Source organism: Corvus kubaryi, unplaced genomic scaffold (assembly GCF_017639235.1).
Source record: "Corvus kubaryi isolate FWS band 111438036 unplaced genomic scaffold, C.kubaryi_AGA036_p1.0 69, whole genome shotgun sequence".
Taxonomy (NCBI): domain Eukaryota; kingdom Metazoa; phylum Chordata; class Aves; order Passeriformes; family Corvidae; genus Corvus; species Corvus kubaryi.
The window spans coordinates 2,588,881-2,614,126 of record NW_024582057.1 but is presented as its reverse complement, the minus strand read 5'-3'; the positions used below and the strand labels follow the sequence as shown (position 1 = coordinate 2,614,126).

General features: G+C 37.5%; 1 protein-coding gene across 6 annotated transcripts in view; it reads right to left on the bottom strand.

Annotated features, from left to right (window-relative positions):
- The window catches only part of KIF13A (kinesin family member 13A), a 104,839-nt gene that overhangs the window by 29,481 nt on the left and 50,112 nt on the right, over positions 1-25,246 (bottom strand). For 5 of the 6 annotated variants that reach the window (XM_042048963.1, XM_042048966.1, XM_042048965.1 and 2 more), the window contains exons 5-17: positions 21,880-21,972; positions 21,206-21,386; positions 20,114-20,201; positions 18,677-18,811; positions 18,052-18,164; positions 12,959-13,070; positions 12,337-12,549; positions 10,228-10,338; positions 9,059-9,193; positions 7,771-7,901; positions 5,928-6,014; positions 5,669-5,835; positions 326-536 (exon numbers count right to left, since the gene is read on the bottom strand). In XM_042048963.1, coding sequence (XP_041904897.1) covers positions 326-536; positions 5,669-5,835; positions 5,928-6,014; positions 7,771-7,901; positions 9,059-9,193; positions 10,228-10,338; positions 12,337-12,549; positions 12,959-13,070; positions 18,052-18,164; positions 18,677-18,811; positions 20,114-20,201; positions 21,206-21,386; positions 21,880-21,972 — 1,777 coding nt within the window. The remainder of the gene's footprint in view (positions 1-325; positions 537-5,668; positions 5,836-5,927; positions 6,015-7,770; positions 7,902-9,058; positions 9,194-10,227; positions 10,339-12,336; positions 12,550-12,958; positions 13,071-18,051; positions 18,165-18,676; positions 18,812-20,113; positions 20,202-21,205; positions 21,387-21,879; positions 21,973-25,246) is intronic. The other variant, XM_042048967.1, reaches the window with a different exon arrangement.

The following is a 25,246-nucleotide window of genomic DNA, read 5'->3' as shown; positions in this document are numbered from 1 at the left end:
AACAGTAATTGCTAAACCACACATTTCATAAGCAGTTTTCAATTTTAAAAACAAAAAAGAAAAAAAAAAAAAAAAACACCAAAACCCGACCTATAATACTGCTCAAAAAAAAAGCTAAATTTTTATGTCTTTTGTGAGTTAAATCTTGCACACGTTACACATCAGAACTCAACCCTAAACAAAATGTTAACACTTTGGTGGAAGCGCAGATCTTGTTCTGCACATCAACTCCACAAAAAGTATTAATGGTTCTGGATGGCAGGTTCAAGCCCCATCTTCCACCCTTTGTAATTCTTACTGTTTGTTTTAACTCCAGTATTCTCACCTCTCCTCTGTCCAGAGATTCACTTTCTGCTGTGCAGCCTGAGCAGTGTAGGAGAGCCTGTCACTGCCGTGCTGGTGCTGCCTTTCTGGGGAGAGCTGCTGCCGCAGCAGCTCCAGCTCGCGTTCGTACATCACCCGCTGCTCCTCCAGAGCGCTCCGCTTCTCCTCCAAGTACTGCTTCTCCAAGATCTGGACCACATTTTGTACTGGGTCTAAAAAGAAGGGGGGAAAAAAAAAATCCAGGAAATGTGAGAAAACACCATTTCAACATTACAGAACACCCGTTATTTAGTTGTTAACAGCAATCAACATACCCCAGAGTCATTGCAAACACAAATTGCACCCCGAAACAAAAGCCAAATTATTAAATATTGCATTAAATAGATAAATCAAAAAAAACAACCAAACCAAAACTCAAATGGCATGCAAAAGGCTAGAACAATGGTTAAGACCCTCGTCCATTGTGTATTTATGTGCTGTATAGTTATAATATATTCCAGAATCCCAGTAGGAAAAAAAGAATAGATGGAAAAGGAAACTAATTAATAAGAAAACAAAGCAAAACACAAGGGAAGATGATGTTAACCAGAGGAGGAAACGACTTAAGGAAGTAAAAAGCAATTTACTTTCTCTGTTTTGGCAGAGAATGAAACGTGTTGGAGAGCTGCAGATGAAAACCGAGACAAACAAATGGCCTGACTGGTCACACATCACACTGCACTAATGTGTTGCACACCACTGAGGCAGACAAAATATGTCCTGGGGGGGACTTCTGCATTTAGCTTTACAAACCACTTTTCATCTCAGTATCAACACAGAACAAATATCCGCTTGGATATCCTATCCTGACAAAACTGCTTGTGTCAATCAGCTAGGGATAAATCTGAAGTGCATTCAAATTAATGAAACATTACTCTGTCTGTTGCTGGGGTTAGGTCCAATGCCAGCCTGTGCCTCTGAAAGAGCCATTTAAGAGAGTAAGCTCTATGTACTACCACTATATATACCTGCTTCATTAACACATCTCTAAAAGCTCAAATACAGCAAAAAAAGTGGTTTGCAAGAAGACCAATCTAGATGACTGAGTGACAGCACACCACAGCACCGACTGATGATTCTGTACACCACAAGAGGAAGGGAGAGGAGTTCCAAAGTTGGAGTGGTGGACTGTTAGGGGAAGCAGTACTGCAGCTCTAGGACATGCCAGGATTTTCAAATGCAAAAAATGTCAGCTCTAAAGTAACTGTTTGTGATATCTCGTCCATTTCATTAATATACTAAAAAAAAAAAAAAAGTAAAAAGTGCCTGTACAACTTTTACGGATGCCAGTCTGTCACAAAGGAGGGAGAAAAATAAACCTAGATTTAATTACACTGTTCCACTTTGGAACTAGAGGTGTGCCACTCAAAAAAACTCACAAAACCAAAAAACCAAATCTGTGTGATTTAGTTATAAACCATCTTCCCTTGCTTTTTGCAAACACTTCAGCAAGTTGCTTCTTATTCATGGAAGAAATCACTGGCTTCACACAAAGGCATCATAAATACCATCACAATGGTAATTATAAAGCATAAAGTTAAAAACCAGTCAGTATAAATAGCAACCAAATAGCAAACTAGTGATGCATAAGAGAGTCTTAAAATAACCAGAAATATTACTTTTTAGTACATTACATTCTCAGAAAGAACTTAGCTATTATTAGCTTTTAAACAGACAGTGCAACAAAAACCCCTGACTGAACCAAATTCTAAAATTCTGGACTGCAAACCAAGTTATTCATCTTCATCTCCACCATCATTATCCTCCTAACTCCTCCAGATAATACCAGAACTACCTTAAAATACATAGGCTTTGCTGCATAATCCCCAAACCGATTTTAGTTATAGATAAGAATGTTTGAGAAAATCAAGTATCATGCAGATGATAGAGAAGAGACATGGAAGAAATTAAAATCCCTCCATTGTGTTTGCAAACACAGGAAATGAATCTAAGGCTGACTCATTAAGATGAGACTTTCCTAAACTGCTCAAAGAACAGCTGTGAGTTCAAGGAGCAGATTTCTTTTAACAAAAATGATCTTCTCAGCCACCTAGATTTACAGGATCACAACCATCACAGGATCAAATTACACCACGATAAATATTTGGAACAAGATGCAAGAACCTAGTATAAAACTTTCCAATTGCAACATAATCCTGTGCTGCTTGGGAAAAAAAAAGAAAAAAAGGTGGGTTATACTTGTATTGTAATGCAAAACGCAAATTCACAGTTTTAAAAAACTTTTTAATTCAGCTTTTGAAAGAGTTTACAAAGAAAACCCTAAACCTGTCACAGGAAAAAAGTAAAATACGGTGTGAGTTATAAACTATCTAGGTAGAATTTGAAGAAATAAACAGTCAAGATTTTTTACAATTCAAAAGAACTACAATAGTGTTTAAATTAAAGCACTGTGTTCTAAAATTTTAGCTTCCTCATGCAAAGTCAAATAAATTAAGAAAGATTCTACCCAGTGCCTGCCAAATACACAGCAAATTCCATACAGTGTTAAAAGTTGCAAGTCCCAGTCCTTTACACATTTATGTGACAAGAGTTCAATGACCCTGAAAAAAATATTCATATGCAGTTAATCTCCTGCAAAATCATAGACTATTAACACTGAGCAAAAAGATGTATTTTCTTCATAGGATGAACAGCATTTATTACCTTGCTACAGTGTCACTTAATTCACATCTGGAATCTGTTAATCCAGTCACACTGATGCTGAATAAATTCCCTAATATTTCTTGCGGGTATATTTTTCTAAGCAAGCTGGAAGAGGGTTATGACAGAGGCTGCTTTTGCTAAGTTTTATGAAAATCCTCTCCCTGAGCTGTAACAGTTTTGTTTGCTAAAATGAGGAGCTGCCTGACCTAATCACATTGTTTATTTAACCACTGCACAGTATACAGGAATAAAGTAAACTTCTTTGATGCATTCTGTGTTTGACCAGCATCACAAAAAAGCAGTACAAAGCTGATCTGACAGAATCCCACAAAGAAAGTTAACACACTTTGAAGGAAGGAAAGAATCTGGATGTTTTCTTTACAGCAGTTTTCAAAGTCACACATTTTCCTCAGAGCTTCTTTGGAGCCGGATGGAGTCTGCGACACTGTTGTACTGGTTACATGCCATAAAAACAAATGTGTTTGCACCAGAAGCCAGGCTATTTATTTAAAGAGGATTATAATTCTCAAACAAATCCAGGGGAGGGGGGAACCCAAAAGCCAAAACAAAGGAAAACCAAACCCTCTTGCTTTGGGCTGTATCTACGCAAGCTTATAAAACAATTATCTAATCAAATTTTTTAAATACCTGTTCATTCCCCCCTTAGGGCTTCTCCAGAGAATATGTATAATAGAATTAACAGTCTTCAGTCTTTATTTCTTCTTCCTTACTCATATTTATTTTTCACTTTAAGGAAGAATAAATAAATGGTACTGTAACAAAGCTGCTTTACTTCTTACACAACAAACTGGAAGCCTGTCAGAAAAAAGGTACTTTAGCTATACCATTGAGAAAGGGCTGCTAGGTTCTGTTCATCTAACTTCAAATCAAAAGACCAGGCTATGATCCTCACAGTCACTTGTTTTGTCAGCATTTTATTATCACTTACTACTCCAATTTACTTAAGCAACAGCTATGTGGGAGTGAACAGAAGCAGCACAAATTGGGATATGACACTTCTGAAACTGTGTGATGTGTATGACTGCAAACGTTTGTTCTGCAGTAGGGAAGAAAGAGCTTTAAGGAACAGCAAGGTCTAACTGCTCTTCACCAAGACACAGAAAGCAACCAGCCAAAACAAAAACTGGCCTGGACCACAATCAGAAAGGCTTGCTGAACTAGAATGTAAAGACACTGGAATGTTGTGAAGAATTGTTTCAATCAGCTGGATAACAACACATGGAAAACCAAAAAATGTGACCCCCTGTTCAAAGAACACTGACTCATTGTAGACTGATACAGTTCTGTCAAATCTCCAGTTAGTAACAAGCAGATCAAGCATCAATTAATGCTTTCAGACTTTTCCAGCAGCCTCATGCACGAGCCAATTGAGTTCAAAACCTTTGTCCCAGTTTTGGCACAGATATTGGATGGTTTGAGGCCTTAAAATGGGCAACAGAATCTTCACAAGGGATGACAACACTGAAGACCACCAGGATGGCAGATTCATCTGAAATTCATCTCCTGGTATGAATGAGTGAACCATAATGAGAATATTTCTGTTATCAAACAGCAATGTCATACCAATTTAAGTGACCTGACCCTGTAACTCACACAAACAATTTCATTTAAAATAAAACAGTAAAAAATCTGCAAAGCATTGCTGCATTGAACATATGAAACCATCATGCTGTACATTGTACAATGGCAAAACAGACAAAGTAAAAGAATAAGAGGAGATGAAATAAAAAGTAAATGCTGTATTTCAACATGCAAACCACAGCAAACAATGGAAATACTATGAAGATATGAAGAAAGGAGAACAGAAAGCAATGAAACGCCATCTACTGTGTCTTCGTGGTCAGGGACCAAACCCCAAGGTATTTGCCTCTCAGATTTTGTGCATTAAAACACCTGTACAAAGCATTCAGTAGTTTACCAAGTTTTTCAGCATTTCTTCACACGCTACTGTATCATATGAACTATGACCTGCCTTCTGGAAATCATGAAAAAGCCATATTGTTTCATATACATCATACCATTATTTTATCTATATTATATCTTACTGTGTTGTTCCAAAAAAGCATCACAATTTGTTTTAACAAAGATGAAATGAAATATTGAGAGTGATCAATTATTGAAAAACAAGCTGGCATTTGCTTTTGGTTTGCTATCATTTCAATGTTTTTCTAATAAGGTTAAAATGGTGTCAGTAATATTTGATACAAAAAGAAGGATGAAGCTAACTGAGCCATACATGGTGCACCCTTTTTTTCTGCAGTAACTTGCAAAACCAAGAACTTAGTAAATGATGATTTGACAGGCTTATGGTTACAATTCAGCTGCACTATAAAGGAGAGCAGACATACCGATAAAATTGTGTGTCAGGGCACAAACCAACTACTAATTGTGTGTGTCTATTTATACTTAGGTGCACATATTTTTTTACATATATATATAGAGTTATATATGTTTCATATCTATATATGCACAACTTAACATTTTTTCTGTAAAATATCTTATCCTGAAAATCCTCCAAAGGCCCCTTGAACAAGTACTGCTTGTTTTACCCAGCCATTGAGCTCCAGGCTGAATTTGTTACACAATCCAAAGGAACATTTTTATCTGGTGGTTGCCTTACCATTACTATTCAGTGTCTTCATAATAACTTCCATTTGTGCAAACTCGTAGTTGTAGTCTGGTTCTGAAGAAGCTTCACTAGCTGCATCCAGATCATGCTCTCCTAAGGAAGTTTCTTTCTCAAGGTCTTTCAGCCAATCTCGACGTTTCCTCTTTGGTAAATTGATTCTGAGTAAAAATGGAAATGCAGTTTATACAAAAAGCTTATAAAAAAAATAGGCTGAATGTAAAGTGGGTGGAATATAAACATCAACTATTACCTAAAGAAGTGGTTGTTTCCCCATAATATTCTATCTCCATGCCATAACTGAGTCACAGAACATACCAGTGCACCATTTACACAGGATCTGAAAGAAGAAAATACAACTCCAGTGAAATCCTGAAAATAGAAGACTGAAGAGCTGCTATTTCTCCCATCTACTGGCAGTCATTTGTATCATATGGTAATAAACTTGCTAGGTTCTCATGAAAGGAACAATGGAAAGTTACTGGTCTGATTTCTATTGTCAGAATTAGCACCTTTCCCCTCTGCTTCTGGCTGGTAAAACTCTTCAGTAAACATACAGACAAGGGTGATTTGGTTGCAAAGTTTTCTTCAAATGCCTGTTTCTCAAACAGGGGTCACTGCTTGTTTCTTATAAACATTCTAAACTTGACTGTATGCAAATCCTACATAGACAGAGCTCTCCAAGACACAACTTAGTCAACACAGTTGTAAAACACGCTGTTAATATATTCAGCATTCAAGTGCAAGAAAAGATTCTTAGATCCAAGTTTTATTTTTTCAACAAATGAAGTCTCTATTATTAACAAGGGTCTATTTCTGTGAACATCTGGTATACTGCTGTATTTCTTTGTAGGTTTCTTTGTATTTAAGTTTCAATCACAAAATGGGAAAAATTGAGCTGTTGAACTTCTGCATGTGAGTCACAAAGCAGACCATTTTATTTGAAAGGGGAAAAAACTTCAGTAAAATGAAAAAGGCCTTTTTAGATGCAGTGTTCTCATTTCAGCCGTCTCTCTCACGTAAGTCAATACAAACATGTAAGCATTTCATTTTAAATCAGATCTTTATTTAACTTTTTTCAATGAAATTCTGGTAGTTAAATTTCTGTTGATACTATTATCTTAAAAACAGTTACTTAAGCATTGCAGATCAGGCATGAGTAAAACAAAATATGTTTTTTCCACTGACATGTGCCCTTGTTCCTGCCAGTCAAAATGACTGATTTCCAGTACAGTAACACTACCTCCAAAAGCCTGAATCCCATCTGTTTGAAATTTTGTACTGTAGGCTGCAGAAGAAAAATACAAATGCATTTTACTAAAGGAAGAATAGAAGAAATTGGATTTTTTAAGTGTCTCTCAAACTTTAGTTTCTCATTCTGATACTAATTATACTATTTAGATACTCAAGTTTCAGACTAGCAGCATGACTATTAACAAGGACAAAGGTACTGCTTATCACACGCCATTGGAGATCAAGTGACAAAGACATTTACAATTCCACCCAAGGAGCCACAGTGCCCCTGGAATGAAAAATAATTAAAATATGGAAGTAGAAACAAAAGGTGAAGCGTGACTTTACACTGCATATTAACTAGACACAACAGTAATGAAGGATTTAGAAAAGAATTCAGATCTTTAAAGCACCTCTTCCTCACAAATTATTGAACTTTACAACAGGAACTACTCACGAGGCACCATTTATTCTCTGCCATCAAGACTCAGACTACTATCCCATCACACAGGCCAGGACAGCCAGTGGCACCTCAGGGATCTTGTTACTACCCAAGATCCAGACAGGCAATGGCTCCTCACTCCTACCAAACACCTTCTTTAGATGGCTTATTCCAAGCCAAACCACTGACAGCCTGTTGCCCTGCAGAGCGAGTGGGTGGGTGTTCACATGTGCAGGGAAATCTTAGTTTTAAACACTGAATTTCCCTCTAAGTATCTGTTTAAGTCAACTGTATTGAAAATACTCATTGATGAGAACATAAGAGACTTCTGTCTGTGTAAAATAAAAAGGCATGAAAGTCATCTTCTGTCAAAGAAAAGCAAATTTTCATTTCAATGGAAAGTGCTGCTGATCTTCCTTACCTGGCATTTTCTTTTGGTGTGAGTGTAACTTCTCCATCTAAAGCAATATCAATCTCACAGTGTTCTGGTTGGATTCCTATACCAAAGAGCTGTATATCCTGAGAGGTATCTGCACCAACTCTTGTGTGATCCTAGAAAAGAAGCTGTTACTAAGAGACAAGCAAACTACCACTGTTTATATAACTAAGAAAATATTAGCTGAAGTGCTGAGACTGCACAGTTTGTGTGTCTGTCAAGCAGAAATGGTGCCACAGCAGATCTGAAGACTGCAACAGTCACACACAAACTGTTGTTCTGCCCTGAACTTCATCTTCATAGTTTTAGCTAAAGCAAAATTAAGCAGTTGACACACAAATTCTAATTTAAAAGTATTTATGCCTGCATACAAGCATTAAACACAAAAACCAGAAGAAAACCAGCCATGTCATATAGGCATAATTAAGAGAACAGCATGGATAGTAAAACAAGGTGCAGAGCTCTCTGCTTTTCAGAAAACAGCTATACAGCAGCTCAACTAAACATACTATTCTCTACATAATTCCAAGTCATATTTTAACTTCTGCTGAAATAGTTTATTTTGTTAGTGTTTGAGAGGCTGTGTTTTATTTGCTACTGTTCAAATGCAGAAGCCCTCCTTCAGCTACCAAAGCAGAAGAGTAGCTATAAAAATAGACAGAATTGTCTTTCATGTATTATCGACAAGCAGTTCACATTTTCCCGCAAACTTACGAGGTTTGTATTTGACCCGACTTCACTCTGACATGGGAAATGCTAAACAGAATGGTACAAAAGCTAACGACACTGGGAAAATACATTTCTGTAAATTTTTAACAGTGCTTCTCTTAACCTCCTCTCTCATAAGCTTCCTTGTCACTGAAGACTATGTTACTCTTACTGATTACGACTAAACATCATCTCTTTATGATTAACTCTTTGCATATTTAAAGCAATCCCCAGCTCCCTAACAAAAAGAAGCATCTAACATGAAGCTCTTGCTTGAAGTTCAGGCCAGAAGGCAACCCTATGGACATCCTGCCTGGAAAAGCTAGAACTGATCTCAACACTGGTACACACTGAGCATTTCTCCCACTGTTGGCAATCACAAGATCAATTTGGAAAACAGTGAAGCTGAACTGCAAAGGGTGCAAAAGCCTAAACAGTAAGAGGAGGCCTATCCTATTTTGCTGCTGCAAAAAAAATCTTCATCCCCTCTGAGTAACAAATTAGAGCCAGAAATTCAAACCAAGTGTCCTTCTGCTCTGTGTAAATATCCACTTCACAGCCTTACCTTTAAATAGTAAACCAAAAGCTCGTTGAGTGCAGGGTCCGCATTCAGGTTCACCAGGTAACACTTGTCATCCCCAACCTTGATACCTGACGACTCGAGGGAGATTCCCATGCTCTCCAGCTGTCTTTGCCTCTCCTGCAAGCACAAAAATAGGTTAATCCTGCCTGCTGCAATATGTAGGGACAAACACAGAGGAACTATAGCTGAAGATGTACATGCTGAGTACACATTCTGTGCATCACCACCAGACACTGGTCAGGTACCATAGGGTCAGTAGAACTTAATTTTACACACCAGCCATAAAAGTTAGTAATTCTCAAACACCTGCCTCCCCAAAGTGGAGCTTACTTACGCCATCCTATTAAATTTATTAAACTTACCAACACAGCTCTGTTGAGTTTATTAAACCAACTTGTAAGTAACACAATGTGGCTTTGAGTCTTTATGTTAGCAAAAACTGAATGTCAGTTCCAATTACTTCAAAGATAATCATAGTCATAGTTGATTTAGAAAATAGCAGGCCACAGTTTAGGCTTATTCTTTTGCAGTTTTGTTATTAATTCAGATAAAGCACTTACTTGATCCTGTGTGTCTTTTTTTTGCTACAGTTTGGGTGTTGGGGTTTTTTGTTTGGCTGGTTAGGTTTAGGTTTTCCCCATGCCTTTTTTTTTTTTTTTTTTTAAGTACAATAATAATAACAATAATAGAACACTAGTGACTACATGTACACATTTTCCTTTTTTGCTTAGAAAACATTAAAAGCAAAAGCAAAAAATACCACCCACAATTCTGATTCTTTTGTAATTCTTCACTTTCTTAGTTACTTCAAAGGAAGCATGTTCAAGGTCCCATTGTGGTCTTATAAATAAATGAGCTTTATTTTGATATTTTGATACTTTATTTTAAAATAAAATATTAGCTTTTATCAATGATATCATGACACAGCTAGACTTATGCTAATAAAATTTAGACTTTAAAAAAAACTCCAAGAAACAAACACACAAACACACAAACCCACCCCAAAACCAGAAACAAGGGGAAAAGACAAAAATTCAGAGACATTTCAAACAGGTGGTAGGGAAAACAGCATAGTTCACTAAAGCTCATGAAGTTCAGCTGACTAGTACTACATGAGTATCTGGCCTTCCTCCTGAAAATTTCTGAAGTACCTGTGCAATTTCTTCTGTTTTCCTTAGCTTTTCTTCCCAGGTGACTGTCAGCTCTTTTATTAGTTTTTCAGATTCTTCCAATTTTTCCTTCAGTTCTGGTGCCTTCATGGCCTAAAAGGTAGAAATTAACAAAAATCCTCAGCTATTCTTACCACGGCTTGCACAAGGAAATTGAACACATCAACATAATATCAAATGCAACAAGTATAGATTTATACTTTATCTCCAGGTTTTTTATGGTAGAAGTTGAAGAAATAGGTTGCTTGCAAAGGAAGAGGAAGAACAACATATAAATGGTCCAGATCTGAAATAGCTGAAGACTGACATAGCTCCAGAGCTAACGGAAAGAAGAAAAACCTCTGGGCCTGGCCACTCAAACTTCACTGTCTGTATAAAAATATGTCAGTATTTTAAAACTTTTAATTCCTATCTGTCTGAAGTTCAAGTGCACATTCTTTTTTCCAACAGTAGTTTCAAACACAGATTCCTCTAGACATTTAAGCTTCCATTCTATCTTGTTCTTGTTCTTCTATTCTATTTTGTAAGTGTTCCTAGAGTTGCATTAAAGCCTTCAGATGGACCCTGTTGATTATATTCAAAGGAAGGCATGTTCTGGAGCTAACACAGGCTTCTCATTTCACAACAGGAAATAAAAGCAAAGGGCTTAAATATGTCCAGTGCCAAGTACCAATTTAATAGGCTGGCCTATAACCCTATATAACTGTTTTTAACAGAAGGTAGAAGAAAAAACACATAACAAAATATTTAGTAAGACTTTGGACACCTTCCTACTGATTGTGTTCATCCACAGCCTGCCAACACAATTAACAACATGCTATAATAATATTTTCCGAATTAAAATAAGGGCTTAGAACAGGTTTTTATTTATGAAAAAAGTCAGTGGCTTCTTTTCCTTAAAGAAGATTTTCCCATTTCAGTCTATGAGGAAGTGTTCATATGAGTAACACTGTACCTTAAATGAAGATGAAATTTAAACACCACACAAATTTACCCTCAAACACAGTCCTGTTCCTTTTCTACCAGTATTTTGTGTCTTGCCTGAAAAGATCAAAAATATTTTCCTATTTGTTAAGTGCCTAATTTGTCCAGATATCGTGGATACCAAATAAACTATTCTACCTGAATACTTTATTCTTCAATTAGAAGTATAAATCTAATATAAGCATCAATCACACAGTGACATCTAGTAAGGCAGTGAAGCAAATTGTTGATGGTTTTCAGTGTTGCATTTTTGACAATTTTTAATAGATTTTCTCAAATGTCAGAGAGAAATGTTCCCTAAATTTTGTTGTCCAATAACAGATTTATGACTTCTCACACTTTTCCATTTGACGTTAATATAGTCCATCAATGCAAAAAAAAAAAAATTCTGCTAATATTCTAACTAATTCTAACTAATTAGTTATTCTAACTAATAAGTGGGTCTACACAATGAAGATGTAATCTAGCCCTTATCTGTGCTGTATCAATTATTGCTTGGCCTGAAGTTCCTCAAGAATTGACAAGGGTCACCATCAGTACTATGTTGTCCTCATTTAAAAATTGTTAAAGATAAGCATTTGGATTCAGGAAAAAAGGGTAATTTTTTTTTTTTTTTTTTTTGAAGGAAGGAAGGAAGGAAGGAAGGAAGGAAGGAAGGAAGGAAGGAAGGCAGGCAGGCTTGGCCTGAAGTTCCTCAAGAATTGACAAGGGTCACCATCAGTACTATGTTGTCCTCATTTAAAAATTGTTAAAGATAAGCATTTGGATTCAGGAAAAAAGGGTAATTTTTTTTTTTTTTTTTTTGAAGGAAGGAAGGAAGGAAGGAAGGAAGGAAGGAAGGAAGGAAGGAAGGAAGGAAGGAAGGAATTCGGAAGGAAGGAATAAGGAAGGAAGGAAGGAATTCGGAAGGAATTCGGAAGGAATTCGGAAGGAATTCGGAAGGAAGGAATTCGGAAGGAAGGAATTCGGAAGGAAGGAATTCGGAAGGAAGGAAGGGAGGGAGGGAGACTCTTCCTTTCCACATTTTGTAAAAAAGCTAGTCTTCCACACAGAACATGGTATTTCCTTGGGAAACTCATTTTACATTGTACTGTGAAATAAGGTTACCTCAGCTTGTGAGAGCTGTTCTTTCAGTTTTTCAACTTCTTCACGTAATTCTCTGATGACCCTAGCATTTGGATCTTCATTCACCACAGCATGATTAACTATCCTTTTGGCTCTGTCTGCATATCTCAGAGTTGAGAGTGTTTCTTCGTAGTTGTCTGCTGCTGGGCTAATTGTGGCTATCATGGCGGTTTGGCTGTTTCCTCCCAAGTTGTCCTGTAGTGCAGCCACCGAAAGTTCGAGGGTTAAAAATTGTTCTGAGACTACAGAGTGTCTTCACAAAGAGACTTAAAATACTTACTAAAGGCACTGAAAGTACTATTTAGGCACTGAAATGTACTCTGGATATAAACTAATCTGTGTATTTCATAAACATTTCTAGCTACCTCTACCACATTTGATTCCACTACAACTGAAAATAGTCAAGCAGGATTTTACAAAGAATTAACACAAGATACACTTAACTGTCCATAGTACTTGGAATACCATAGCTACAAGAGTTCCTTCACTCATCTCTTTAAAGAAAGATGAGATGTCCATGTACACAGAGGCATACTACAGTGATGCTACAAATGACAAAAAAGCTGACATCTTGTGAACATAGTGAATAGAAAATATAAATTACCTTGAGAAGCCAAGTGAGTACAGAGTCTCTATAAGGCACAAACTTGTTTTTCCCCTTCCCTGCTGCTTGGTCAGCAAGTGATGATATAACCAAGCCCAATGTTGACAGTGATCTATAAATGCAAAACAGCCAAACAGCTTAAACACATATTCCAAATGCAGATTTAGTAAAACATAGAAAAAGAGATTGCTCTGCAGAGCTTCACATCCAATTTTGAAAATATCATAGAATAATTTAAGCTGGAAATGACCGCCAGAGATCAGCTAGCCCATTGCCCTGCTCCAAACAAGGCAGTGTGTTTCTTTAAAGTTACACATTTGGAGGAAAAAAATTGGTATCAGCAGTGTTTCATCTCAGTTGGTACTAAGACCATACTTCAGAAAGACTATATTGAAATACTTAGAATAGTTTGAAAAATGTAAAATAGACTGCTTCAGTATATGAAAAATCACTGTCCTTGATTAGACATCTACCTTTTCTCAGAGGATAAAAATCTTCCTGATTTGGACACCGTCTCATGACAGTGTTGCAAGTCAGTGCTGGCAGCATGGCAAGAACCCCTGTCTCTGGGAACGATGTTTTAAGAATGCTGACTCAAATGCCAGCTAAAACAGAACAGTTCTCCAGCCATAAGGAGGCATCCTCAGAACAAATCCAGCTATGGCCCAGGAGAATTCATCTGCCTGGTGAACCAGTGACCAGCCAGCCATCACAAAGCCATAGAAGGCTGTTGATCAGAAGAGGCAGATTAGGAGGTCCCTTGACAAATGGGTTGGGTTATAATTGAGGTAGAGCCTCAGCAGCTTGTTCTGGGGGCATAGACCAAACAATCTCCCAGTTACAAAAGTGCTGCCCAAGTATGAAAGAGAAAAGCCCCCAAAGTGCTTAGCAGACACCTGCATCCCAAACGACACTCAAAAACTGTGAAGAAAATAGCCAACTTGTTCATTTTGGTACATGTACAACTTCTACCAACAGGGGTAACTGTGTCAGCAATCCATGCAAAGTATATATGCACTATATTATGCAATTCTTATACAACCCTGTGCAAATTTTAAGTGACATCAGGGCTCTTGGGGTGAGTATGTTTAAGATAACGAACTTGTTGAGGAGCCCGAGAACATTAAACAGATGCCTAAAGGGTTTTAAAACAGACATTGCTGAAGCCCAAGAGAATTCTGGGTCTATCACACTCATGCTCAAATATCCATCTACTCTCTATAAGTACCAAGGAAAAAGCTTCAGCAGCACTGCAATTAGGTAGTCAAATAAATCTTTAATTGTACTGTTCCACTCCACCCTCTAGTGTTTTCTTTTCAAAGAAGTAATACTATTGTGGTTTATAGGCAGCATTTGCACAGTATTTATAACAGAGCCTCAGTGCTGCTTGAAACCACCACAGGTTCAGAAATAACACCTAGAAAATGACGAAATGTTGCAGAAGATATCCTAGGATAAGTTAACAAGAACCATTATGTGTGCTGCAAAAGGTGTCCCATATTGCATACAAAGATAGCACAGACCTCGGAGCAAAATTAAAAGAAATTTAAGGAGAGGATAGGTAACCTGAACTCCCAAGAGAGCACTCTATTTTGTAAATTTGCCTGTAGGACACCTTTCTAATTCACCTCCGAAAAATTCAGAGCAAAAAATAGAAAGTTAACTTTAGTTTTGTGGCCTAAAGAAAAGCCTAATAACTTCTGAACGTTTGTGAGGGGAGGATAGAAAAAGGAGAACTAGTTCTTGCTTCCAGTCTCTGACCTCCACTGAGAGAGATGACAGCACGCTAAACATGCAAGAGCAAACAGTAGGATGCTCCATGCTGCTCTATAGCAACCTCCTCCAGCACAACTGAAAAGCACCACCAGCATACTACCAATGGAGTCCAAGGAGTATAAAGCTAAAAAACTACCCTGGACTACTTTCCTCTGATTCCTCTTTCCCTCTTTAAATGAGGGGAAGTGTAAAAACCAAAGCCAAACCCTGAGGGAGAGGGAAGAAATGGACAGTCAGAAGGAAAGTAGGAAGAACAGGGATTCAAAAAGACCTGTGATTGGAAACTATTTCCCAACTGGGGAATAACCAATTTCAGTTATGGGTACTGCATTTTAATGAAAAGGAAATGATAAAGTACAGTTTATTAACATGGGATTAAAAATGTGATAATATTACTGCTCCTTATAAATACTGATCTTATTTTAAGAGTAACTGTTAACATCTGCAATAAAAGCCAACTGGAATCATGTATGTAGTTTGCTTGAGATTTCATAATACAAAGCTGTTTAAAGACTTCAAGGGAAGCAGCAAAAGAAATGGCTGCCCAACAAAATTACAGGACTCATCAGCTGCTTTGCTTTATGCAGAATGACGCATCAGAGATCTGTCATTACTCTGATCCTATCTCACGGTACTTATATAATGAATCAACCAGAAGGCCTAAGCCCGCAGCACACAGCAGACTGAGTCAGTCCAGAAGCAGCAGAGTGGACTTGCTGCAAGATTCCAGAAAAATGCCATTTCTGCATGCTGTCTGTTCCCCTTGTCCCTGTTCCTCAGGCACGACCAGGTTGTCCTTGCTAGTGGGCAGTGGGAAGCTTGCACACTCCCACCATGGGCCTGAGCCAGCAGCACTTGAAAGGGAATGGTGCTTCCCCATCACACGGGAACAACTCTGTCCCTAAGTGACACTCATTCAAGCCACTTCTGTACAATTTAGAACCAAATTCTTCAGTGAGCAAAGCTCACTTTTCTATTAGTTAACTCTGAATACTAAAACCCTCCTTCAAATCAGCTTGGAGCCAGACCTGTCCCAACTGACTCCTTGCCCCTGCCTACATCTTCTTTTTGCATTCCAAAGTTAAAATGACAACAGCTATGATTTTACTAATCAGGGATAAAATTGCAGACTGCTCATAGAAAGTATTTTTTTTTGTACCCACTAATTGACAGATTGTTTACTCTGCTTCCTCCTACTACTGTGTTCTAGAAGTTCTTTGACTACACCGCAGAGTTGTTAAGCACCTCCTTTTCTACACTAGGTATGGGAACTAGCCCATTCTGGGAAGGAACAAGCACATCCAGTTTTCCTATGAGGTATGGCAAGTCTCCCAAAAACCTCCTTTACCACGGCAAATCTACATCATCTCTGAGAAAAAAAACCCAGAAGCCATCTCCATTACAACGTGAGGAAGATGTTGACACAAAATGACACAACTCTCATTTGCTTCAGTAAGTGAGAGAGCAGCCCCCCACTGCAACATGCTGTCCCCAAAACAATAAAGAATGTTTTCAACAGGAAAAGTTGTGGGACCAAGGTGGCATCTACCACAGCTCTAGCCAGTTTTCATCAGAAATAAATGGTACAGACACGAAACAGGCACATTATTTCCACATTCTTCTTCGAGCAATAAAACATAAAACAAGCAGCAAGTTTACTTGCCAGCAGCTCCATTTTTTATCTCATTAAATGTAACGCATTCTACCAATACATGTTACTGGGTTTTTTTATAAAAGAAATATAATAAGAAAAAGAGAGGACATAGTAAGGTATATGGTTTAAATATACTGTATCACTCCAGAAAAATCATAACCTTTCCCTAAGGAGTCAGTTGCATTGCACCCTAAAAGAAGACTGCACACAGTATTCTCCGAAGAACTAGTCTGATTAAACATGTACCATCAATTTTGAGGCTTAAAAAAGTCAGACTTCATTAAAGCTCCAACAGCAAAACTCTAAGAGAAGACACCAAGCACAGCACTAAGAATTCTCTTTCGCCTATCAGTTCCAAAAGAGATTCCAAATAGAGAATGTTAAATAAATGGACTAAGTAATACAGAGTTATATCATATAAGAATTTAATTGAATGGAAAATGTAGAGCTGTCCAGTTTTCTTTTTAAAATACCTTTTACAGAAATGTTTGGTGTTTTTATTTGAAGTTCTGTATTGTCAAAGAGGTTCAGCATGGACAAAACAACCCTCTCCTACTGCATTGACACCATACCAGTTTAACACTGAATAAATATCCTAAAAGAAAAAAAAAATTGAAGTCTTTCCGTATCTATAGTTACGTTTGCAATTTGTTAATAGCTGTTGGGAGAGTTGGAATTTGAATTCTTTCCCAAAAAATAGAAAGAAACATTTAATTTCACCTTTTTTATGCAAAACACAAATACAGTTTCTAGTAAAACCAATCTGAATTTAACTAGGAACCTGTGGGGTAAAGTTACAGTATCTGCCATTAGGCAAAGACAGCCACATCATTTTGTTTCATAAGAACTATGCCAATGTGGGTACCAATGTGATGCATTAAACACAAAGTAGATTAGAAACTAAGCTAGAAAGAGCAAACATGTTCAAATCACTAAGAGGTAAATTTAAATCACTGTAAGTATGTATGCTGTTCATACACATATTGTGCTGTCATTGTTAACTTAAAATACCAAAACATTTTGTAACATTTTAAAATAAATGAGAAAAGCAGTCGCTTTTAATGTAACAGTTAGACTCTTTCTTTCCCAAAAAATTAGTATATTTGAGACAGTAATAGTGTGCTAAATTCTTGCTTTTGGACAACAACACAGTAATTATGGCTAAAAACGTGCTTTGAAACTTGTCACTGCTTGAGCACAAATGCCCAAGGCAATGCTAAACCAACACAGTCTCATTCTGAACCGATTTTCTTAAACTGTGCGTTATACCCTTACATATTTTAATTCATGTTGGAACAAAGCCATTCAACTCTGCAACTTTGCATTCTTCCTTGAGCAGATGATGAGACAAACACATGAGCCTGGGGACAGGGTGTATACATGAATCACAAAAGGTATATGCTTAATTAAAGAGCACTGCTGTCACTTTTTCCAGATAAAATTCATATAGCCCTCATCTGAGTCAAGTATGAATCAGGATCCCTATCCCAATGTCAGGAAACACATGCTGCTCAGCACAGAGCAGCTGAAAGAGCCGTATTGAACTGCTTCTGATGAAGCTCATTTGAGCTGACTTGTGACAAGCACACCAAGAGGAGGCCAGGGAACCAACAGTGATTCCTTCAAGATTAGGCTTTGCAGCCTGCGTACGCCAATGTCTTACTTGTTTATGTTGCTGCCTTCCTTCAGGCGCTCTCCTGCAGCTCCCGTTTTGGACACTCTCTCGCTCCCAGCCAAATCCACCAGGCTGACCTTGCTGACCTTCTCTCCAGAATTCTGCACAGATGGGACATGGGAGAACAACAGCTAAGGAACACTGGCATGAAGCACCAACATGCCTGACACTGGCAACCACAAAACACTGTTCTTCGTAATAATGTGGGTTAAAGTATCACATTCAAGACATGAGAGAAGAAGGAATTGTCAGAGGTCTTATAGCTCTTTAAAAGTCACCCATCTATTTTCTGGTAAAGGCCTGAAGCACTAAGGAACTAGAATCAGCCACGTGGTAACATCAATCACCTTATGGCAGAGTAGGCCATTAAAACACATTAACTCCAGCAACTGTTAAGACCTAAGAAGGTTTCATGGTGCCAATATAATCTTAAAAAGTGATCCAACTGTTTATCTGGTGTGCTTCCTCACTCTTCCAGGGTTCTCTTAATCTTGATTACTGGACCCCATGGCATCAAAAGTCAAAGCACAGCTAAACAGAGCATGTATGTGGAAGAGGAAGGAAGAAGAAGAATCCACCACGACTTCATAAATTAATCAACAGAAACACATACACCAGAATGCAGGTCATAGAGTGTCTGAGTCACTATAATGTTGAACACAGCATGAGAGCGGCTGCTTTCTTCATTCATGTTGGTTGCAGCAACTGTTCGTGATTTGTTTCCCTCTGACATCAGTGACTCAATATCCTAGAGCAAAAAGAGTAAAAAGTAATGCTAGGATAAAAGTAAAGTATTGTGCTTGCTGAACAAAATCCCTGTCTAGGTGGAAGGGTGTGTACGTGTGGGAGAGAGGAACAAGGGAAGGTAGAAGTAATGGGAAAATCCTTTGCACATTTTGAGATGTATTGGTACAGAGGGCATGTGAGTCCACAGAACAATGTTAAATCATATCTCTGTTTTAAGGGCTGCACTTAAAAGCCCAGCAACTACAGTCAATGCACCTTCTCCTTATCTCTTGCTGAAATATGTTGGTGACATCCACATTACAAATCATTTTGTTTAATGCCAGGAATCCGGCCAGCACAGATTCATTTACAGAAGTGAACACAGGGCATCTCCTTACCGAACTGCACTAACGCTATCTTCACTTAACTGGTTCAAAAAGTTACCTCACTTCAACCTCTACCTTCCCACATGTGTAGAACAAAGATGACTATGCAGAGCCTGATATATGTGCTTGCTGAGTCTTCCAAAACAATTTCAGAAGTCATCAGCCAAAGCTTAAGCATGAACAACACTTACTAGAAGTTGCACAAAGGAGTTGTGCTCTCAAAGTAAGCAATTTACCATAAAGGCTGCAAAAGTAGTTCTTATAACTGTATAATATACACAGATGCTGCAGAAAAATAAAAAACCCCATAAAAAAGCAAAACGTAACACTAAACAAAGAATTAATATTTTTTAAAAAAACACTTTCAAATCAATTTCCTCATAAAAAGAAGTCCTACATGATTCATAAAACTGCACTGCTTTAATTATTTCCATGGTGCCTGTAGTGGTTCATTGGCTTCCACAATACTAATTTAGTTGAATGTGTTTTGGTAAATCAAGTGGGCTTAGATGCTGTTGTGATTTAAGTTATGAATCACCTATATACACACCTATATAACATAGAATGTAGTATTCAACAACAAAGTCAAATTCATGCTGGAAGACTAATATCCTTATTTTAGAATCCTCGTATTTCCTGTGTTAAGCAAACATTGTGTTCATGGCATATAGCACATACAGTGAAAACTGCAAATTAATGAGATAGCACTAGTATATTTGTAACTAACATAAAGGCAAAACTAGTGCTTCCACATGAAATAAATATTCCTGAAGAATTAGAGAGGATCCTTGCAAGTGCCAGAGACCATAATCACTCATGAACCAAAATATCTGGATAGACATTAGTTTACCTCTTCTGAGATTCCTACTGCTTGTGTTTTATTTATACATAACACTGCTTGTGTTTTATTTATAAACTTGTCTCTGGTTTAGATTTACCTCAAAGTTTGTAACAGCCAGCTGAGACAGGCCATCGACATATGGACCCAGCACCTTGTGCTCTCGAACCTTGAGGGACTGCCGACTCCTGTGGAATAAAGTACACTGTATGCACAATCTACTAATTAGCACCGATATCCAAAAATTACTGTAATATGAAATAAGTACCTTTTATATAGCAGAAGTCAATTTATGTATTTTTAAATATTAACAGGAAGAAGAAAGTATTCCAGAATTCATAACTCAAACCATAAAGACTCAAACCAATTGAACCAGTTTTGATCTATATACATCAATTATTTTTAATGCATCCTCCCACCCCTGTATTTGTGGCTGGAACAAAACCTGAAATGCCTTAACTGGCAGAAAGAATGCTCAGCAAAAATAGGAAACTAAGAATCCTCCCCCCCTGCAATTTGCTAAATCTTCAATTCTTCTCGCATTACACTTTATTGACACATACCCAGTCTCAAATCTACCTTTTTAACTAACTTGCCTACTTATTCACCTTCTGCAGTTATGTTCAAGAATTGAAATATAAGCCACATTTATCAATGCTCAGCTGAAAAAGTCCTATCAAACTATTTCCTGTATACACAACTCCAAGCCAGAGCACCTAACCAGTATTTCTGTGTAGACAAAACAGGAGAAAGAATTCCTAAGTATATTCTAAGGTGTCACCCTTCCACATTCAAAAAGTTCAACATCTAAATCATAAGGACCAAGGTGTGAATAAGCTACAAATTTCTTCTAGCTGATGAAAATTCTTACACAAACACTGCCTGGATCACCTGGCTAAAACACCCCAGAATTTACTTGTATGTGGTCTTGCTTTCTAGTCGTAAAGTACTTCATACAGTATTTGTTTGCATCAGTAAGATGGTATCCTAATGTTTAAATTGATCACACCAGTTACTATTTCATATACAAACTTCATATGAATATTCTCTTTTTTTCTGGTGTTTGATACCTAATTCTCTCTAAGGAAGTAATACAAACACACATTTCGAAAAAACCTTCTCAGGAACTTCCACATTTTTAGAGTTTTAGACAAAAATTCAGAAAGCTGTGAGGGAAAGTGAAGCTACTCACCCTTTTGGGTCAAGTAGATCTCTGACTTTCTCATTGTAGATTTCCATATAGGACACTTCAACTTTAAAAGTATGAGATTCATTTTCTTCTACAGAGATTCTCTGAAATAAAGCACAACAGAGCCGTGGGATCAGACCCAGTTGCTCTGCATTGCCCATCATGGAAAAGGATTTTCCTGAACCTAAAGGAAAAAAAGGAGAAGATGCTTTAGAATATATTTTCTGAATTACTCATTTGTTTAAAAAGCACATTTTAACTCTCTTTTTATTGCTCCAGAAGCATGTATCAGAAAAGCATGACATGCTATTCCAGACAGATGGCTTATTCTTTGGACACAGTAGAGGTAAACAAAAAGAGAAATTATCCAGAAGGTTTCTTTCAGCTGGGACATTACTTGGGACCCCTTGGAACACACTTAAACACTAGAAACTGAATGAGCCTTCTGTAGGAACTACTCCTTTCAGGCTTTGAAAGAGGCCCCAACAGGTAGCAACCACGATCATACTGACAGAGCTCCTTTTAAGAAATTCACTTGTCACTGGCTGTGCTAAATGTATAGGTAATATAATGATATTTCAAAATACAATTTTTAAGTGTTATCTACCTTAATATTTATGTTTTGTTGTTCTTACTTCCCATGTGCACAAAGCGTTCTTCCCCTTTAGGGCACTCACCTGTCTGTCCATAAGCAAAAATACAAGCGTTATATCCCTGAAAGGCCTTTTCAAGAATTCCTTCTCCAAGGCACTTGAACACCACTTCTTGACCTAGAAAGTAATTCGTTTTGTTTATTTTGAATTGTATAACATAATAAAACTGACTGAAAACAAGAATAAAAAAGGCTTGCACATTATTTTTTACTAATGAGAGCACTGATGAATGAGCACATTCATCATGTACAACAGTGTTAAGATTAAAACTATTGCCTGATTGTAGTGTAACAGCTGCCCGTGTTTAAATATATTGCTGACTATCTTGTGAAGGCAGCAGTTCTTCAGAAATTGTCATATAAGTTGAATGCTTAGAAAATAACGTGGATGTCTAAATTTTTTATTATTTCAGTGTAGTTTCTGCAATTAATATGCATTATTTAATCACAACCTATACCCAAAAGAATTCTGTAACAAAATTGCAATTAAACCCATTGGTGACTGGGACATTAGGGGCACACAGGAATACAAGTAGTCGTTCTCTTGGGAACTGGCCTCACGTTTCACCATTAGCTATTACAATTTACCCTGTGGCAAGGTGATGTTGGATCCAAGATAAAAGCATTCCAATGACATTCAGGGAGGAAATGCATATTAGGAGGCTGTGAGACTTCAACAGAGCTGTTTGAGGACACATTCTGCCAAATCCATAAAATTTGAAATGTCAGACACAGAATTTGATAGTCTGAAAATTGTCTCCCTGAGCAGGCAGATTTTAGATGCACTTCAATCTTTCAGATGTAGCAGATGAAAACAGTAGTTGATTTTGTTTTGTTTTCAAAATAGGAAAGCCCAGAATTTGTACACCACGAAGAGGGTCAATGTGTTGTATGCTTTGAGTTCTGATCAGACAATTACACCAGCTGTATGTACACCCAAAACAAAAAGAGCTGAGCTAAGGACAGGATTTGTACACCTTGTGTATGGTTTTAAACTTACATTCTCTGCCTGGTGACTTTCTGAACAGCTGTGATCAGCTGCCTCTCTCATCTTGGTATGGGAGTTTCAGCAATTGTCAGTTAGGAGAAATTATTTCTTACACTGGATGCAGCAGTGACTTCTGTAGTCTCAAAATGGCATATACTAGCATCAAAAATATTCTAGCTACACAATTATTTATGAGAACATCTACATTCCAAAGCCCAGAAAATTCCTGCAGAACCACCTCTGGAATGACTGCAGAATGTTTTAGAGGCATGTAAACAGGACAAAAAAGTACATTACTTTTATTTTCCTTTAATTAGAACCCAATTTCTTCTCTCCTGTAAGGAAAAAACAACTGCAGTGATGCACTATCAAATGGTCTTTGTGTAGCTTTCTAGCTGAATTTCTGAAATTCCCAAGTGTCACTGGATTTGGATTAACACAGCTCAGAAATGCTAAATATAGGAACTAAAACCAGAGGAAAATCTGCTGTATTCTGGAGTAACTCTATTTCCTTCACCATGCACATTCAGTCACTTCTCATTCAATGAGGGGTCATTTGGCCATTTTATAGTAGCTATGCTGAGAGAGCACCGTTCAACAAGCTGGAAATAGAGAATGTTCAACTACTAATGAATGAAATATATCAGCAGAAGATTTTACCAAGAATCTAGAATAAACAAAAATTTGCTTTCTAACCAGCTCCTGAGGGAGCCACTTACTATCTTGCTTGCTGAGCATGAACGTAAAAACAAGCAAAGACTGAAGATGAGTATAAGTATTATAATATATATACATTACACAGTGATTTTGAGCATAGGATAAAACCATTTGTCAGAAGAGGAAAAAACTTCTATCACCCACTTCTGACCAAGCAATAAACCAGTAACCTCCTCCATGTTTCATAAGGGAAAAAAAGCAAATACCAAAGTGTTTTAGAACTGTGCATGGTCATAATGACCATAGGATGACCTACAGATTCTTTTACTGCTAAATATCAAGGAAGGAATCCACTTTAAATCTCACCAGCAAAGTCGGTTTTATTTTTCAGGAAATACATAATTTTCAAACTGTCATCACAAACAGAAAATCAATCAGACACTGATATATAACTCTAAAATGATATTTTTATTACATACTTTAAGAGCTCAGCAATACCAACATAGACAAATGGGTCATTAAAGAGTGTTGCTTATAGTAATCAGTTAAATGATCATGGGATAAAGTAAGATTTCGTTTTAAGTGCACTCACAGAAAGGAACACAAAATGTTGAACTTCAATAACGGATATTTTATTAATTTGCAAATGCAGGGCACTGAGGGTAGCAGTATATCATCCATGATATTTTTCTATTTTTCATTAAGAAACCTCACTGCTTCCCCCATGAATTTTATTAGTGGGTCTGCAAACTGATTACAAACTCTGTATTATACAGAATTATGTCCATATGCGCTTACAGTCAAAAGAAATAATGCAGATCCAGTGCCTATACTGCTGCATTTCTGTTTTGCTAAATAAATCTGTACTGCCTGCAATTCATACTTTTTTTTTTCTTCCACAGATGGCTGGCATTTAAAGAGGTAAGCAGGGGTTTTAACTTATTACTTAATTTTCATCAAATGGGAGAAATTTAAAAAAAAAAAAATTTGCTTAACAGGAGGATTTCCCCTACACTAACCCTTATTGTCATTAAGATTGGAATTCTCAATCTTCCAGCTGGCTAAGACAACACAGCATCTTACAGAGGCAATTAAAGGCCAGAAACATCCATCCTCTCTCCCACCTTCTGCTCAGAACAGGGGCAAGCTGGGGGCAGCATGCCCAAGGCTGCCAGGGTGCCACAGGTAAGTAAATGAGCTGCCAGTTCTCACAGGCCAGGATCTCCCCCCTGCTCATCCTTTTGAGGAAAGGGAAGCAAAGTCTGGTGAATTCTTCTTGCAGACCAGGAACAGCTTCAATGTTAAGTCAAAACTACAAATAGACAAGACACCTGTGTCTGCTCAAAATCCACAACTCACTATCTCTCATGAGGGTAGAAGGGCAGAGTTCTTTAAGCCAATTGCCTGGTTTGCTTCCTTTTAAAAAAGAAAGTGCTGCAGTCAGCATACATATTTCCTATAAAATTACAGCTTAGCTCAAAGTCAGGTGTATGGCCTTTCAGGACAACATAGGCTGTAGAAACACACAACTGAGATTTCAGGCCAAACATGATGCAGGTTAGGGAGTTATGAAAAATCCACGGTCAAGTTGATACAGTCTGGGGTCCCAGGAATGGACCTGCTTAAGTGCTGCAGTAGTTATTTATGCCATCTCTTGAGTCCTTCCAAAACTGAAGGGTTTCTTCTCTTCCTTTTAAAAATCCACTTCAAAAGGCTCTTACTGTTGTCCAGGCTTGTAAAAAGAATT